The sequence below is a fragment of the Triturus cristatus genome, chromosome 4_2 (assembly GCF_964204655.1).
Source record: "Triturus cristatus chromosome 4_2, aTriCri1.1, whole genome shotgun sequence".
Classification (NCBI taxonomy): domain Eukaryota; kingdom Metazoa; phylum Chordata; class Amphibia; order Caudata; family Salamandridae; genus Triturus; species Triturus cristatus.
The window spans coordinates 182,695,612-182,712,858 of record NC_140586.1 but is presented as its reverse complement, the minus strand read 5'-3'; the positions used below and the strand labels follow the sequence as shown (position 1 = coordinate 182,712,858).

Sequence of the window (17,247 nt, the reverse complement as noted above, 5' to 3'; positions counted from 1 at the left end):
AGTACTATTTCTTTTCCTACTTCAGTAAATTCTCGGGAATTCACGAAAGCCGTATACATGCACTTGTGCAAGGTCATATACCATGGGTGCACTTTTGAGGCTTTATTTAATAATTGGGCCCCTAATTTGGTCTAGTGTTAACCATGACCTTTTGTGTTAATTAAAATTCTGTCTCTCAGTGTGTTGGTTGGCTTCACTGTGAGTGACAGCATTCTGCTCTTTCACAAAGAGCATATATCGGCACACACAGTAGTTTTGTTCAGTGCCACTAACTACTATGGCAGTGTGTGCTTTGAGACCAAAAACTAATTTTTGCTTTTGACAATGTTTGTTATAATGGTGAGGGCCCGGCAGCTCCCACACCAATAAGGTTTTACAAAAACCATGTCAAATCAATTCACACATTGGCAAAACTAAAAAGCTAACCACCAATTTCAGACCTACTGGCTTTGCCAATGCTTGTTTGTTTTTGTTTCCCATAATCATATTGAAACTGGTTGATTTTCCATTAGGAATATTTTTAGGAAATACTAGCATGCATCAACATGTTACTAAATGATGCTGCAAAGAAATGGTACCTGAAATTTTACTGTAGTTGCTCTAAATGTTTTTTCCCTGCTTTCATTTTTTTATGACATTTTATTAGTAGTGAGACCACCAAGAAGTTCACTTAGCAGCCCTGGCTCATCGTGGTCCAGTTTGGATGATGGATGTCGCACCATCATTTGAGAGGTAATACATCAAAAAGGGATATTTCATATCTTAAAGGAGCTTACTTCGATGACACCAACTATTGGGAACCTCAATCCTTTCCCATGAACTCTGTGATAATATAAATGGCTTCTTCATAGACAAAATTAAAGAAAGAGCAATTCTTTCAGCACGACTGAGACCAAGATGGATAGAAGCTTGTCAATCTTGTCCTCGTTCCAAGAGATACACAAAGAGTGACTCCAAGAACTCATGATGAAGGATAAATCTGGTTCATCAATAGACCCCTGCCCCCCCACCCCCTTAGCAATTTACATTTTTGGGCTACTGCCATTAATAATAACCCCCTGAGAAGCCACCTTAAAGAGTCCTTAGTACAAGGTACAGTGCTTGATGCATTTAAGAACGTAGCAGTGATTCCCTGATCAAAAAAATGTACAGAGAAGATCCCTCAGAGTTTAAAAAAATATATAATAATTTACAGGCCTAGATCTTTGCTCCTCTATCGAGCTAAAATCTGAGAAGCCTACGTAGCATAAGAAATCTGTAAACATTAACAGGCGTTAGACTTCCTTCACTCCCTTCAAGCTGGATTGCCCTCTATGCATAGTACGATATGAAATCTGTAATTCCATCTGTAGCTGATGAACTGAAATGGAATTATGACCAGGGATTAGTATCTTTCTTGGTGCTACTGGATTTTGTCCGCTGCTTTTGGTATGATCGACTAGAAGAACTTGGTCGACTGTGTGGAGGAGCATGGCCTTCAAGGGTTCTGTCCGAATTGGATTAAATCCAGTTTAGCAGAAATTACCCACGCATATTTTTCAACAAAAGCAATGGAGTGAGGGGTGCCTCAGGGCTCCTCACTATCGCCCAAACTTTTCAATTTAAATACTAAAGGTACTGCTCCAAGGACTTGCATCAATAGGTGGCAGACTCCATAATTATTTAAACAATTCCCAATTATTACTTAATTAAACCGACAAAACAGAGATTGTCATTTTAAATAAGATGAATCTCTAGAATCCACTATATTGGCCCACAGAAATGTGACTGATGTCTGAGCCAAAAGCTTCAGTCAAATGAGTCGTAGTTCTCACGGACAGTAATCTAACCACAAAACCTCAGGTCGGATCAGTGGTATGTACATGCACGTTTATGATGAAGATGCTTAGGAAATTTGATCCCCTACTTCTGTTCGAGGCAATGGCGGTGGTCATCTCCAGACTGGATCATGCCAATTCCATTTGTCTGGTGCTACCCAAAATTAATCTCCACAGACTACAAGCTATCCAAAATGAACATGTACTCATGCTACTCTATTGCTAGAGCAACGTCCTTGGCTTCCAGCCAAACATATTAACATTTACATTTATTGACTTCTGACTTGATATGTAACAGTTTGCGGGGCTCTAACCCTTACTCTTACGTTATGAAGGTGGAAAAGTGCATTCCTCTACAAAACATAAGATTTGCACATTCCAACCTTCTTGCTATCCCAAACTTTCGGAAGTGTAGTTCAAATGGTTGCAGTTTTGTGGTAAAAGAACCATTTGTAAGGAATTAAAATAAAATCAGTCCACATCCCATTCCTGGACTGCTTCTTATATGTCAAAGCTGTTAAAAGGGACAAATACAGTCCAACAGCAAGCCACAGATTTCTTGCAATGATCAATATGTCCTAAAAAGACTATTTTGTGGATGGGCGATTGCGCTTTCCGACTCCAAAAACGGCAGAATCTTGGCATCCAACTGGCATTCCCTATTTCCACCTGATGCCCAAGGTAGACTACAGTGGATAACCCACCAGGCACTTGGTTGCCTTGATGGTCAAGTTCATCTCCTGTATCCTGATCAACACCTGTTCTAGGTGTTTCAGGTGACCCTCACACTAAACACCACAAAGTGATCTGAGCAGGACAACCAAAACTTTACTAGACGTCATAGAACATGGTTCACCAGGTGCTCTAAAGAGGCAAGAATATCTTATACCCAAAAGGTAGTATTACTCTTAACAAGAAAAAATTCTCTATTGTGGAAATGCAGTCTTCTCCTTGGCACTAGGTGATGAGGCAATTAGCCAGTTGAAAATGGTAAAAAGGTAATCAGTTATTTTGCAGTACCAAGCTCTGGGATGAGGAGTGCATCTGTCTTAGTGACTTAATTGAAGGCCTTGCAATCTATACAAAAGTGCAAGTCTGTGGAACCTTGCTTGGCAATCATCATCAATGTATTTCCATAATAACTTTGGGATTGCTCAAACATGCCGACAGTCAACAGCTTTCCCACTTCTGCCTTAATCAGATAAATGATGTGCTGCTCTTCACTAGCAGACTATCTTCTATGTCATGAACAGAGAGAGTGCAAACCTTGCAGCCAGCAAAAAAAGATGGATCACCACCCCAGTTACATTCTTTCTGCTGCCCAGGCATTAAGACAGGGCAAGCACTACCCCTCCAACTGATCTATCCTTCAAGTCACTGTGCAGCAAATTAGGACGAGGCTCACCGTCTTTCTCAACTTCCTCTGCCATAGCCATATTCACAGTGCAACCTCTCCAAAGGAAAGCCTTAACTCAGCTCACAAGGAACACCCACCTGGGTTCCTTATGGCACCTGTGTAGACCACGTAGTACACAACAAAGGGCTTCTGCATGATCTTTTATATCCAAAGATCTGGGTCAAAGAGGCTTCAAAATTAACAACTCCTGACCCTACTGGTACCCAAGTCAGCATTATTTTCTGGTTCTACCACTCCTTCAGGGAGCTCTTGCCTTGCTTGAAGGTATTGCTTTGACGGACACGTATCCCCCCATCATTCTGAGGTGACCAAATTCCTTCCCACCCACCCATCTCTGATCAGGGAGAGTAGGCCAAAATCTCGGTGCCCAAACTGAAGATCAAAGGCGAAAAAAACACTCCCTACAGTGGAAGTTCCCTGTAAGCGATTAAAAGACATGACAAGAAAGACCCCACTTCCCCGGAGGTTCTCAAACAGAGTTCCCATCATGATCTTAAGGGTTCTATTGATCCTTTCCATCAACCCATTTGTTTGCGGGTGATAGGTCATGGAGAAGTGGCCCAACTTATACCCACATCTCTCATGTATAAAGAGATTAAGATGGTTCTCAAGGCTAAAGAAATCACAGTCTTTGGAAATCCACCCTAGAAAAGATCCCCATGAGAGGTCATCCAACCATATTTCCAGTCGTTTTCCGCTGGGGTACTGCCACTGAATACCTGGTGACATGGTCCAACACAACCAATGTATACATATTGCCAGATGCTGAGGGTGCATGAGGGAACAGGATCAACAATGTCAATACCCAACTACTAAAATTTAGCAACTATAGCTGGCAGAGGAATTAATTGTACATTGGCTGTACCTACTGACTGATCACCTAGTTGGCAAGTGGGACAAGTTCTACAGAGACTACAGGAAATTCCTGTGCACTAATTAAACCAGTAGCCTCTTACAAGCACGTGATTCAGGATTCAAGGACCCACTGTATAGCAGTCAATTTCTTTCTGCTAAAATGAGGTCTTTCAAACACTCCCAGGCACATGTTCTTGGGCCTCCCTCCAAAGTCCCACAAGTTTAGGCCACTAAACTTAGGCCTTGCAAAATGTCTCCTAGACAGGTCATCCAGCAGCTAACAGCCTAGTGTTGAAGATCTGGTAGTGAGCCGGGCTCCAACACCTGGTCTGCTTTGGGTTTCCCATTTTCATCACATCCAGATGACAGGCTATGGACGCCACAGTCCGTGCCATCTCAGTCTGCCTTGATCCATTTACTACAGGTCCTGGTCTAGGCAGTTCTGGAATGGTCCCAGTCTCCTCCAGAGTCTAACTGTACCCTAGTCAATAGAGCTGATGCAGTTCAAGCAATGGAGGCTAATGTTCTGGATACGAAACCGCTGGTAAATAAAACTACTGCTCAAGAGACATCCAGCATTTTGCTTTTCACCCACCCCAAAATCAACCCGGGCCGACTTGCCATTTATTTCTACATCAGCTTAGGCAATCAGATACTCCACGTCTTGCTCACTTGGCCATCAACGCTATAACATTGGCACCAGGGAAAATCTCCTTGAATTTGAGATACATTTTCTATCAATCATAGGACTTTAGGCTCTGCTATCACTCAGGACAGGGTCCTTCCTCCCATTGATGCCAGCTTCTAACACAAACCCCCTGTCTGTTAATGCGCTTTAGAGAGTTTGGGTCAATTGTTCAAATATCCATTCCCACTAGGTTGAGAAAACCAGGGCCCTAATGGGTCCCTCTTCACCAACAAACAAAACACTCACTGTCATGGGTGCAGCTGGTACAGTGCCTTACTCATGACAGTCTTTCTTGTAATACCCCTCCATGCGGCACTTATGACTAGCAATTACCCTGGGCTCAGAAGAACCTTCCTTTTGTAGCTTCTCCTTGTGTTGTTCCTGATTAGGAACCAGATTCTCATTTGGGATATGTCTCCCTTGGAACATTGGGAAATCGCCCTGGCCCTCATCCTCTGGGTGGGAAATAGTCTGTTGAGAGTTCATATCTTCCCTTTTGTTAGAGCCATGCTGATCCAGTCCTTAGCTAACCCTGTTATCTAACCATTTACCAGCTAACACTGCAGCCTTCTCTGGATACCTTTCTGTCAGATCTGACGAGTATTGCCTAAGTGGAACAGAGAACTGCTTCATGAGTAAATCTTTCGCCATGAACTGGTTAAGGGTTTGAAAATCGTTTGCCTCCATTGCTCTTACCCACTCATTCCAATAACCTAACACCACAAATACATGCTTCAAGTGGAATATGATCAGCTCTCTTGCGGCCTTTAACATCTGAAGGTACTGAGCTGGATTCATCATAAACCATCTGATTAAAGCTAGTTTAATTTGTTCATAGTTCATTTTCTCAGCCAGCCGTAGGTTTTACCTAGTGACTGTTGTACATGCCATGGCTAAATGACTCATTAAAGTGGCTGCCTTTGACACATCGTTCAAAGCCTGTGCTCTACAAGTAATCTCAAAGCTCACAGCGCATTTCAAAATCTCTAATCCCTCCATGTATATGTACTACTCTAACCCACTCTACATCACTGCACTTTACACCAGTGCAGTCAACACCACTTTAATCAAAACCAATGCACTCAACACCACTTCACACTAAGCCACTCTACTCTACAACACTCTATGACACTACACTCTATGACGCAATACCCTATTAAACTATACTTCACAACACTCTACTCGATTCTATGCCAATCTACGGCACAACTCCACTCTACGATGCTCTACGCAACTCCAGCTATGCCACTTTACTTTACTCTATTCTACAACACACTGCCCAATTCTATAGCACTCTATGTCAATCCACTGTATGCCACTCGACCCTACAACACTACTCCACTCTATGCCACTCCACGACTATCTACTCCACTCTACAACACTCTATGCAACACCCACCAAGCCACTCTACTCTGTTATACACTGCTCCACAACACTCTAGGCCACTACATTCTACGACACTCTACTCTATTCTGACTCTCTACACCACTAACTTTAAGCCCTTCCACTCTACGCATTCTACTCCTTCCATGACATGCCAAGAACCTCTACGCCACTCAGCTCTACACCACTCCAGGACGATCTACCCCACTCCACGCCACTCTGTAACACTCCACCCTACTCTACTCCACTAACATTTAGAAATGCCGAACAGCAGTCATCTTGTTGTACAACAAGGCTAAAACATATTAGCAAAGCCAATAGCAAGACTACTGGCTTTGCCAATGCCTGTTTGAAAATACATAGGGTGAGCCGGAGGAAGCACCGTGCTAAAGGTTAAAGAGAGCCTGACAACACAGAGCTCGAGCTCTCTCTCTCCCTCCCTCCCTCCCTGTGTTCCTAACACTATACCCACCCCTGAGGCTCTCCCCTCCAAAGGTCTCTTTAACTGGTCCCTAATGTAACTGAAAAACAACTACATGCCATGTCTTAGTTCCTCAGAGTCATTCAAAAATAGAACCCTTAACTTTGTATCTGCCATAGTAATGTGCATGTTCTAATTTCTACATCCTGGGCGTATTGCTCAGGATGCAGGAATTTGCTGAATCGCTGTTAAAAGTTAGAACTAAACAATGCAATTTTTTTTTTTTAACTGATCTACATAAAGGCTAAAAATTACCATACAAGTGCTTGTAGTGTGTACAAAAAGTTAAAACAATTATGACTAAAGCAACCACACATTAAAAGGACAGATATCTTACTAAGGTCAAAGTCGACATTCTCTGTCAGCCCAATATGCTGGCTGCGAACCAGGTCCTTTGTTCTTACAAAGAATACACCCAGAAGTCTCACCATACTTCCTATAAATTAAAAGTTATCACCAGAAAAGCAATAGACAATATCCATTTTGACACCAAGGCTGAAAAATCTGAACCAAAGTTTTAGAGGTTATACCCCCTTGACAGGACATGGCGAATAAACAACACATGTGATAGGGACTCTTCGCTGGCCCCACACAGATGGAAACATACGCCGTAAACTGACAATATCCAGCCCAAGGTGACCTGAAGTCAGCTATTGGTACAAGAAGCGAGGAAAACCTCAAGTACTTGTGTCTTATTATTTGTTTTCCTGCTTCAGTCAGGAACCACCGGGATGGATTGGAAGAGGGGAGGGGGGGGGGGGTGCATTGTTGTGTCCAAAGTAGAATATTAACTCCTGACAAATCTGTATCTTGAAATTTTAGCCAAGTAAGATTATTTAGCTATTTTCTCTTTGATTGTTTTAAAACTAAATTTGCACAATGGATAGTTTCATTTGCCTACTGATTCCAGCCACTCTACGATAGAAAACAAATTCTTCCTCCAAATGGTCTTGCTATGGGGGGCATGCATTGAGGATGACTTAATGGGGATTTTAATGAGCCCTCTCTGGCTGGCATAGCCAAAAACAGAAAGTGATATAAAGAGTAAACACCATGCTAACAGCACCAAATCTTAATCGGAGTTGAGTCACTAGGTTTAAACACATGTTCCGAGCCAAATCAAACCAGTGAGACAGTCTATCTATGAAGCACAATGACCCATAGGTCACGTAACCACTGTGAGTTGAATAACTGCGAATTGTTGTACAAACTAGTCATGCATGTTCCCCTATATGCCACCAATGAACAGTAGTTCCCTCCGAGGTCAGCAATATGCAGCCCCAATTTCCAGGAACTTTACTTCCTACCCAAGGAAAGAATAATCCAGACAAAGGGCAGGTAACAAAATCAGAACACCATATCTGCTGAAATAACACATGCATAGATTTAGAATAAAATAACATCATACTCTTATCTACTGAATTTGTATCTGCATGGCTGAAGGAGGTACATTTTTTTTCTTCCCTTCTTTACTGTTAAGAAAAGGACATTTGCTGTAGGTAAAGGAGATTCTACCCATGCCAGCGTATTTCCTATGCATTCCTACACAGTAGCGCCACTTCAAGTTTCATAGCCACATGCATTACAAGGAGTGTATAAAACAGCTTTTTTTTTTAACCTCACCTGATGAAAATCATATCTTCCTAAATTGTACCAACTTCGAAAGAGAAGACACACTTTTGCAATAACTTACGTGCATGGCTAACACAGGCCATCTTAATATTGGAATTTATTCAAAAAGAGCACAGCTTGTGCATAGAAGAAATGTACATCAAATCATCAAATATTCACACGCTTCCAGGATAAACTCAACGAGTGTGCACTATGGCACAACCTCACCTACCTCAGACTAGATGGATTCTCAATACCACAGCCTCATCTGCCTCCTATCCAGGGACACAACTGATCTCCCTGTACTACTGCTTGTGACCACACAGATACCATGGGAAGGCTGCTATGTGCAAACTTTAGAGACTCTTACCCATACGCTGATGTCTTCTTTAGGATGGAGGGTGGCTGCGCTCCCGGCAAAGGAATGTCTTGGATTAGGATGTTGGAAGGAGCGTGCGGCATGTCAGGCAGCGGTATGGTCTCCACTTCCACATGCTGGGCATTCTGGGAGAAGAAAAAAGGCAACCAAAACATCAGAAGACACTTGCAGTAGCAAAAGCAAAATTAACCCACAAAGTGGAGTTGTGGAAAGCCAACAAGGAGAGAAAAGGCAAATTCACATGGATGGACAGGGGTGGGGCTAGGAATGTGGGTGGTTGTAGACGTTAAAAGACTGAATTGGCAAGACATTGAGAAAGGGAGAGAGTAAAGAGCCCTGCTTCCGGCATCCGACACCCACCTTGACTGCATCAAAGTACTGGCTGAGTGTTGACCTCTTTTGCTCATACTCCAGCTCCAGCTTGCGCAGCTCCTTGTATATGTCAGGGTTCTCCTTCTCATAGAGGCGCAGGATGCGCTCAAATGTTTCCCGCAGCTTCTTTCGCTTGTCCTTTAATACTTTTTCATTCAGCTGTGGCTGCTGTACAGGGTTAAATTCTGCAACGAGTAAACCGGGGTGGGGTAACAAACTGTTCGACCGATCATAGGATAATTGTTGGGTCATCCTGTAGCATGCTGGTGTATCAGATTTCATTTTTACTAGCTTGATATGTCATAACTTGTGTGGAGGTTTGGGGAAGAGCAGGACTGATGTGAACCTCATATATGATCGACTTGGGTATATCCTTGGGGCTGACGTAACCACAGGATGATGTTATTTGGCTCAATTCCTATTGATTATTGACATGCTGTAGCAGATGTGACAGTTAGCACTCATGATGTTTTTTGATACTTTGTTTCAAAATGGTAAATAAAGTTAAAAAAAAAAAAATCTGCAACAAGTAAGAAGATGAAAGATTCTAATAAGTAAACCCTTGAGAAGCAGCTTACAGAGAAGCGCAAACTGAGAGGAGGGATAAAATTCCACCCACCCTTTCCAAATTTCTGGTATTATTAACAAAAGGCACCGAGATACCTGTTCGCATCCCCAACATATTTCAGGGGTTTTCCCCTTTGCTCACCCATCTCATCTAGCTTCTCCATGTCCCGAATGATTTGCTTGGGGTCCTTCATCTTGAGCACTGCTGCTCGTACCATCATGCGCTGCTTCTTGTTCTGTGGGAATAAGAAAGCTATAAGAGAGGAACTAAGGACAGCAGACTTTGTCAGACCCCTTGAAAGACATGTATACAGCCTTGCACAAACCAATGAGGGCATAACCAACTATTTTGTTACTGACCGCCAATGAAACCCAGATGCTGCTGGCAACCACCCCCAAGTAAGAAAATGGAGACCTAGTGAGTTAAAACAAATAAATCACCTTCTTGAGCTCCCGCTTCCTTGCCTCCTTTCCTGGAACAGAGACAAAGAACAAGGTTTAGGTGTAAGTACAGGACAAAGCGTTGAAGAGTAAAGGGGTTAGAAAAACAAAAGGGAGATATTTTTGGGGGTTTTCCAATCACTTGGTCTGTTAGACACAGGGTGACGTGTGGAATGTTTAAGAGAAACATGGTTGAAGAGAGTAGGCATCTGGGGTTTACTTACAGGCCTGATCTGTGGAGTTCCATACAAGGCTGGAGGGCTACAACAAGAGGCGCCCAACAGGCAGCACCATAGTTTACTTCCTGCTACTGTTTTATTGGCTCAGGATAAGGAATGAAGGATTAGAAAAAAAGAAAACCCGGAGAGGCTGAAAGCAAGGTCTTACTTAAGAGCCTGTAAGTGTTTTTTGGAAAAAAGGGTTAAGTGTCACAGAGAAGGAGGGCTGAGGCACAGGATTAGTTAGAGTCCTGGTCTTAGGGATTCAGGAGCACGTGTGGAGAGGTACAGTGAAGGAGGGCTGCAGGTGATTTACTTAAGACTTTACCTACAGAGCACAAGGAGAGGTGGGATGGGCTTGAGGGGATATTGGTCACAGAAGATAGAAGGTTTGTGGCTACTCACGGGCTTGGTCCGTGGGATTCATGAACTTCCCACTCTTGGTGGAGGAGGTTGACCGTCGTCCCATATTTAGGGGTTGCTTTGATCACCGTCACTAGGGGGAGAAAACAAACCTATAAAGAAAAACAAAACAATGTCAGTTAGAACGGAAAAGAGATATTGACTTGGGCAGCTTTTCCAGATGTATTGGGATGTATATCATTCCCTTCACACCAAGAGTCCTTAAAGAAAGGGGGTGAAATTACTTTGTAATGGAAAGGTTTCCTTCACTGTCCTTTACACTCATTCTTTCTCAATGTCGGGGGAATCCTAGAGAGGAACCCAATCATGAGTAGGTTAGAGCTTCGAGTAGAAAGGGCAGTCCCATTCAAAGGCTAGAGGGAGAAAAGCCATGATAAGCCAACATCTGGAGCTGCCCTTCAGCTTCAGGAAACCTCACCTCCTGAGACCATGAGGTGACTTAAAAGTCCATAATTCCAGTCTCGCTCATTCCATTTCATCATCAATGCTCCTACAGGCTTTTCTTTAAGCCCACATATCATTTATACACATTCCATAAAAAATTAAAGGTTTGCTTATTTTCCACAGGGATGTGGACTTTCTATCACCAAACGCATGCAACATATTGTTGGGGCCAAGGACAAGGCTTCATGTTTACTTTGTCAACTAGACAGGTAGCCTGAACCCCTGTGAACTCTTTGGCTGCCAGTTTACTGTGCCACTATGTAGATCTGTTAAAGAGCATTGTCTGCTGGTAAGGCAAGATGTATACAGTTACAAGTTGTTCAAACAAGTATATAAGATTTGTTAATGCAAAAAAGCTTTTACTATTGGGGCAAGTGCTCCAAGGAAATGCTAAGCGCTCAGCTTTGCTTTACTGACAATGGTCCCAGTGTAGAAACACGTGCATGTTTACTCAGTTTAACACTGAGGCCCCTTGTTCTGCTCCCAGAATGCTCCATGATCATGATTATGTACAAATACATGGAAAGGCATGAAAGCACAATTAATGTTTGCTTTCTAAATAAAATGTACAAACATATTGCAATGGGGAGGGGGGGTGTTTGTGCCACGGGGTGCAGCGGAGGTGCGTGCCAAGAGAGAGGGTGGGCGGCTGCATCCAGGTGTGGTGGCCCCAAAGGCTTTTCCATTGGGCTCATGGAGTGCCCAGTTCGGCGGGCACAAGAGTGGAGTAACAGCCAGTGGCCCAAAGACTGGGGAGGCACAGAGATGGTTAGGACAAAAGCCATCAAACCACCACAGTCTGAGGATCCTGGACTGTATGGAGGCAGAAATACAGGCCCTACACTGCAATGATTTTGGCGGTCATAAGAGAGACAAAAAGCACTAGCAATGCCAATAGGTCTCAAGCTATTAGCCTTGTCAATGTGAATGTCTTTTAGCCATTTTGTCTGGCAGAACATCAGCGTGGCTGAAAGCCCAGAATCTCAGGATGTTGAGCTAACACGGAGTCTCTTCGCTCCCATGTTGAGTTTATTGTCCTGCCCGAACTAACACAAAACAGCGGTATGACGTGACCTGCGCTGGCCGCATCATAGCGCTTTTTTCAGTGACTTTCTGCCATTAAGAACAGCAGATGTGCTGCTAGACAATATGGCTAAAAAACATTCACATTGACAAGGCCAACAGCTCGAGAACTGCTGAGATCTATTGGCTTTGCCAATGCTTGTTCAGTGTTAATGCGGTCTTACTGAACAAATGTGAAAGTAATAGTGCGAAGCAGTTGAGGAGCTTTGAAATGAAGTGAGGATGTGGCATAACAGCTGGTGCTGCAGACAGGGGAACTAGTTTCAAATCTCTGGGATGGCCGAACAATTTGTAATTCTGGGCAAATCACTTACGATTCCCACTGCCTACGACAATGAATGTGCCATTGTGTAATGTAACTGGCGAGCACTTAAAGCACTCCAATTCCATTGGCTGCTTTAGCACTATGAAAAGATGGAGGACAGAGCAAACACTCCAATACCATAAGATCATGCAAAATAAAAAGTAGTAGTGGGGAGGGAGGTAGTGGGGGGGATGGGTAAAACTGCGAAGCAGGAAGGGATGGGAAGATAGGCAAGCAACGACGGGGAAAAAAATATTAACCGAAGCAGGATCAGCAACAGTGTCATTGTGCAACATAACTGTTGTTTGGGTTTAAATATCTTTTTAAGAAATGCATGTGTTATGTACATGCATTTTATCAGTATGTGAACATGTGTACGTGTACAAGGGAGATGGTATGAAAATACAAGTACTCCTAGAGAGTGCTTGAAAACAAACAAAAAATTGCTCTGGGAGCAGTGTAAGGAGAAGTGAATGGTTCATGCGCTTTGGGAGAGCCAAACACAAGAAAATAAGAGCAACACTGAAGTTTACCAATGGTAGGAAAGAGGCGGCCTGTAATCCCACAGATCGAATACAACACGTCTCTTCATGACAGCGCATGCACCATCTAGCCGAGACCTAAAAAAAGCTATGGAACATAAGATTGATACGACAACCCACAACGTGGGATTCCTGTGAGCCGATCACCCCAAATTGATAGATAGAGCGGTGGACACTGAATCTAGGCTACTCCAAATGAGACCAACGGTAGCCGAGGGGGATACCTGCATTACAACGCTAGAAAAAGACAGTGGCCTACAAGCTGGACGATGTAGAAGGGTGCTCCTGCCACAATAAATGAGTTTGGTGGGGACCTGGAGAGAGCAGAAGGTCCCATTATGGAGCAGTTTCTGAAGAAATGGCTGTCCTCAGCGGCACATCTATCTCGACTACACCACTGTCATACAGAAACGAGAATCCTTCCTCAAGGTAAAAAAACATCAGGGATGATTGAATCCTAAATACGCATTCTTCTTGCCAGAGACAGTCCCACATTTTTATAACATCAGCGCAAGCAAGGGCCGAGCTCGAAGCTGGTGGATAGCCGAATCCAGACAAAAGGGCAGAGGCATAAGACAGGGGCTTGAGAGAACCCTGCTAGACATGCAGATTGCACAAATGCCCCATGTCAGCCCCCAAGAAGAAGCAGGCCGAATTGGAGGGAGACAAAGTTGTGGCAATCTTACATCAAAGTCAGACCCTGGTGGTGGTTAGCAGGTGGGAGACTCTGGGAGTGGAGTTGGAGGGCACAGAGGAAGGCACATCTTCGCCTCCAGTTGTGGCGCCGATGACAGCTGACGAGATAATCTAATCAGGGCACAATGGACCTGGGCTTGCCTGTGTACCGGTGGGACCAGGTGTTTGGGGGGGGGGGGGCGGCGGCCTGGAAGGCCTGCACGCGGGTCTGCAGGTTACCAAAACCTGGCCTGACGCACAGGGCTGCTTCAGCTAGAACAGCCTAAGCTTAGCTGTGGCCTATTGGAACTCTCCCCCCCCCCCCACAAGCCAACAGAGTGAGGGGCTGGTGAAGCTTGGCAATTAGATAACAAAAACACCCCTGAAGCTTAGCTTCCAGTGTTGCTGCCAGTAGGGGTGGTCAATTTGACACTACATGGGGACCTTGACCGGTTGACCTGTTTTGTGATCCCAAAAATGGTGGCCTGGGAGAGTGCTTGGGTGTGACTGGATTGGCTGACCTGTAGAGGACACACAATCCTCATACAAGATAGTGCTACTAGGCCTCTTAACTGCATGTGGTCGATGGCCAGGTTGGACTATCTGCTGGTATCGCACCCAGGCCTCGAAAAATCTAAAACGTTACAAGACCTGCAAGTCTAGTGACTTAAATAATCTACTCTACCTAATTATAATGCTCTTGACCCATAAAGTGGTTTCGAATGATGTGATCCTGGGCGAATATTTGAATTCACTGAGCTGCCACTCTTCAGTATCACAAATGAGAGCACCTCTAAATAAGCAAGTTCATCATGTCTGCTGTACAAAAAACTTTTTGGCTTAATTTCAAAGAATAAAATGTTGCTCCATTTATAATACATATAATACAAAATCTAGCCGAATAAAGTATACACATGACCCCTGACTTGCCCCTTAGTTCATTAACAGCATTGGGTTTTTTCAAATCATGTTTAAAAGCTATCACTTTTAATAAATGCATAACTAAACCATGAGATGGTAGCACACCGTCTTTTGCAATCAACAGATTTTACATTGAAATGACCGCAAAATGTTTCCACTGACATGTGGTTTTACTGATAAAATTATATAGTGAAGAAACAATAATGCTTGGAAATCGTGCTTCTGTAAATATTTGTCATTTGCACATCACCAAATAAAGTGTTCTGATTTGTTTCGCTCCTATTTAAATCTTTGTTTCGTAATTCCGGATATACTTTGAAATATTTGCACTAGACATTTACCGGCTATTTAAATGTAATGTTAGAAACAAAATTGACATCTTACGGCATTTGTTTCACAGTGATTGTCAGACAACTCACTTGACAATAACCTCTATCTGAAGTAAGGGAAAGAAAAATAAACTCAATTTTCCAAGCAGCAATTAGTAAAAAAAACCTAACAAGCTTACATTTGACCTCTTTCATTGAACAGACAGTAAATGTGTCAAAATAAAATCAAGATTTAAAAGCATCTTTAGTGCTCATTCCCTTCCTGTTCCTTTCTAGATCATGTTCACACATCAGAATGGACCTTTAGGTGCTAAAAAGTAGCTCGACCTGATAAAATCTGACTCGCCGTTGCAAGTGGGTGAAGAGATGTTTCGAGGGCTAGCACCATATATCTTTTGAAATTTTCTAGCTTTACAGTCCTGGTAACTTGAATCTTCATTTAGATAATATTTTGGGGGTTCAAGTCAAACTTATTGATAGCACGGTTTCCTGGAATATGAGACCATTAGTCCATCAGTCTACTCATAGGGAAGTCCATTTTTTGGACTCAATCTTTTCTAATGCCCAGGTGATGGTCTCGGATTCGAAAATGATTAATTGGTCTGATCATTCCATCATCATCTTTTCCTGGAAGATTGATTAACCCCTAATTTGTTCCTTATAGGAATTGGGCTAAAATCTCGAGTTCTGATGTAGGGATTATTTTCTATGAAACCAGGCAGAGATTATGTGATGACAGAGATTGATACTAATTCTGTCAACTCTTGGCTTCTGCTAATGGCGAACTCAGTAGCACATATTAAAGTTCAGAAAGCAGATAATCATACAAGTAGATTCCCTTCTGCCCCATGGTTTAATTATGAACTTAGGGCTTTATGCAAGCGTTGTAAGAAATTAGAAAGTCTGGAGGAAGGAATATCTCCATTCAGACAAAGTCCATTACAAAAAAGCTTTGAATGATTATCACGGCGTCATTAAGCTCAAGACGTCTTTTGTTCTCATTCAAATTGCACGGCCAGGCTATAAAGGCTATCATGCTACTTTTTCACAGCTGCTGGAGGCCTCTTAAAATAGATGTATGCAATTATTGGATTTTTTCGATAATAAAATCCAGGGCATTGCTGAAACTCTTAACTGTATGCCTCCTATGATATTTGTGGCAGCAGTGGTTGCACTGGTCTTCCGAAGACTGTGTCCTATTCCTTATTAGAATATGGCCCCTTTCTTCTAAAGGAGACTGAAAAGGCTTTGGCTGGATTCAAATCAGGCTCACTGACCATCCTTGTCCACCTTGCATCCTGCAGTTGTGTCCTCAATCCCACTCTAAATACATCACTAAACTGCTCCATTCAATCGGCAATGGTACCAAGCTGTTGGAAAAAAATTAAGTTAATACCACTCCTGAAAAGACCAATCTATTCTTTCTCATTTTAGGCCTAGTTCCCTTCTGCCTGCCTTACTGAATATTCTTGAGAAGCTCATTAATCATCAACAGTCTAGCTATTTGGAGATCGGCAGGTTGCTTCACCCGCCACCAGTTTAGTACGGAGAGCACCTTGGTTGAGGTCACAGATACTATCAGGTTGGGGTAGACCAGGGGAAGCAAGCTGCATTGATTCTTCTTGATCTATCGGCAGCTTTTGATATGGTGCCTCGTTCTATTCTCTGCAAAAACAACAGTTGATGGACAGAAACCGGTCCCAGGATGCTTGTTTCAGGTCCAGGGAAGACATGGCTTGGCAGTTCGGACTGGATTGTTCCCATGAGGCACAGGGTCAGACTGATTTGCATATGGCCATGTCTGAACTGGGGTGGTGGAGTGAGCTAAATAATTTATGATGGATTAAACCCAGATCAGTTGACTGGAGGCGAGCGTTTGATTTGCTCAAACGCTCCGTCCATCATCCCCTTTGGCATCGCTTCATTCTATTCTCTAGCACCATTTGTAAAATATCTGGGTAGGTGGATCAGCGCTGGCTTGGTTTTGTTCCTTTTGATGGGATGTAACCAATCGGTTTAGATGGTTCCGTTTGCCTCCAATACCAAGCCTCTGACAATGGGTGCCCCTCAAGGTTCTTCACTTTAAAATGTATATGACACCCCCTGCTTTATTGGTGGAGTCATTTGGTGTACAGTTTGTATCCTATGCTGATGATACACATCTTCTTCCCTTGGATAGGAACGTGCTCAATGTTTTAGCAGGTTTAATTCCGGTTTGACAGCTGGTTTACAGTGGATGCGGCTCAGTAACCTTCAGTGCAACGCCAATAAAGCAGAGATTTGGCTCGCCTCCTCCA

The 17,247-nt window shown here is 43.2% G+C and overlaps 1 protein-coding gene across 6 annotated transcripts in view; it reads right to left on the bottom strand.

Moving 5' to 3' along the window:
- WBP11 (WW domain binding protein 11) overlaps positions 1-17,247 on the bottom strand; it is a 105,842-nt gene that overhangs the window by 54,872 nt on the left and 33,723 nt on the right. For all 6 annotated transcript variants that reach the window (XM_085601025.1, XM_085601023.1, XM_085601024.1 and 3 more), the window contains 5 exons: positions 10,635-10,744; positions 10,012-10,043; positions 9,713-9,806; positions 8,992-9,188; positions 8,623-8,756 (listed from right to left, as the gene is read on the bottom strand). In XM_085601025.1, the coding sequence (XP_085457151.1) occupies positions 8,623-8,756; positions 8,992-9,188; positions 9,713-9,806; positions 10,012-10,043; positions 10,635-10,698 (521 nt within the window). In that variant the 5' untranslated portion in view covers positions 10,699-10,744. The remainder of the gene's footprint in view (positions 1-8,622; positions 8,757-8,991; positions 9,189-9,712; positions 9,807-10,011; positions 10,044-10,634; positions 10,745-17,247) is intronic.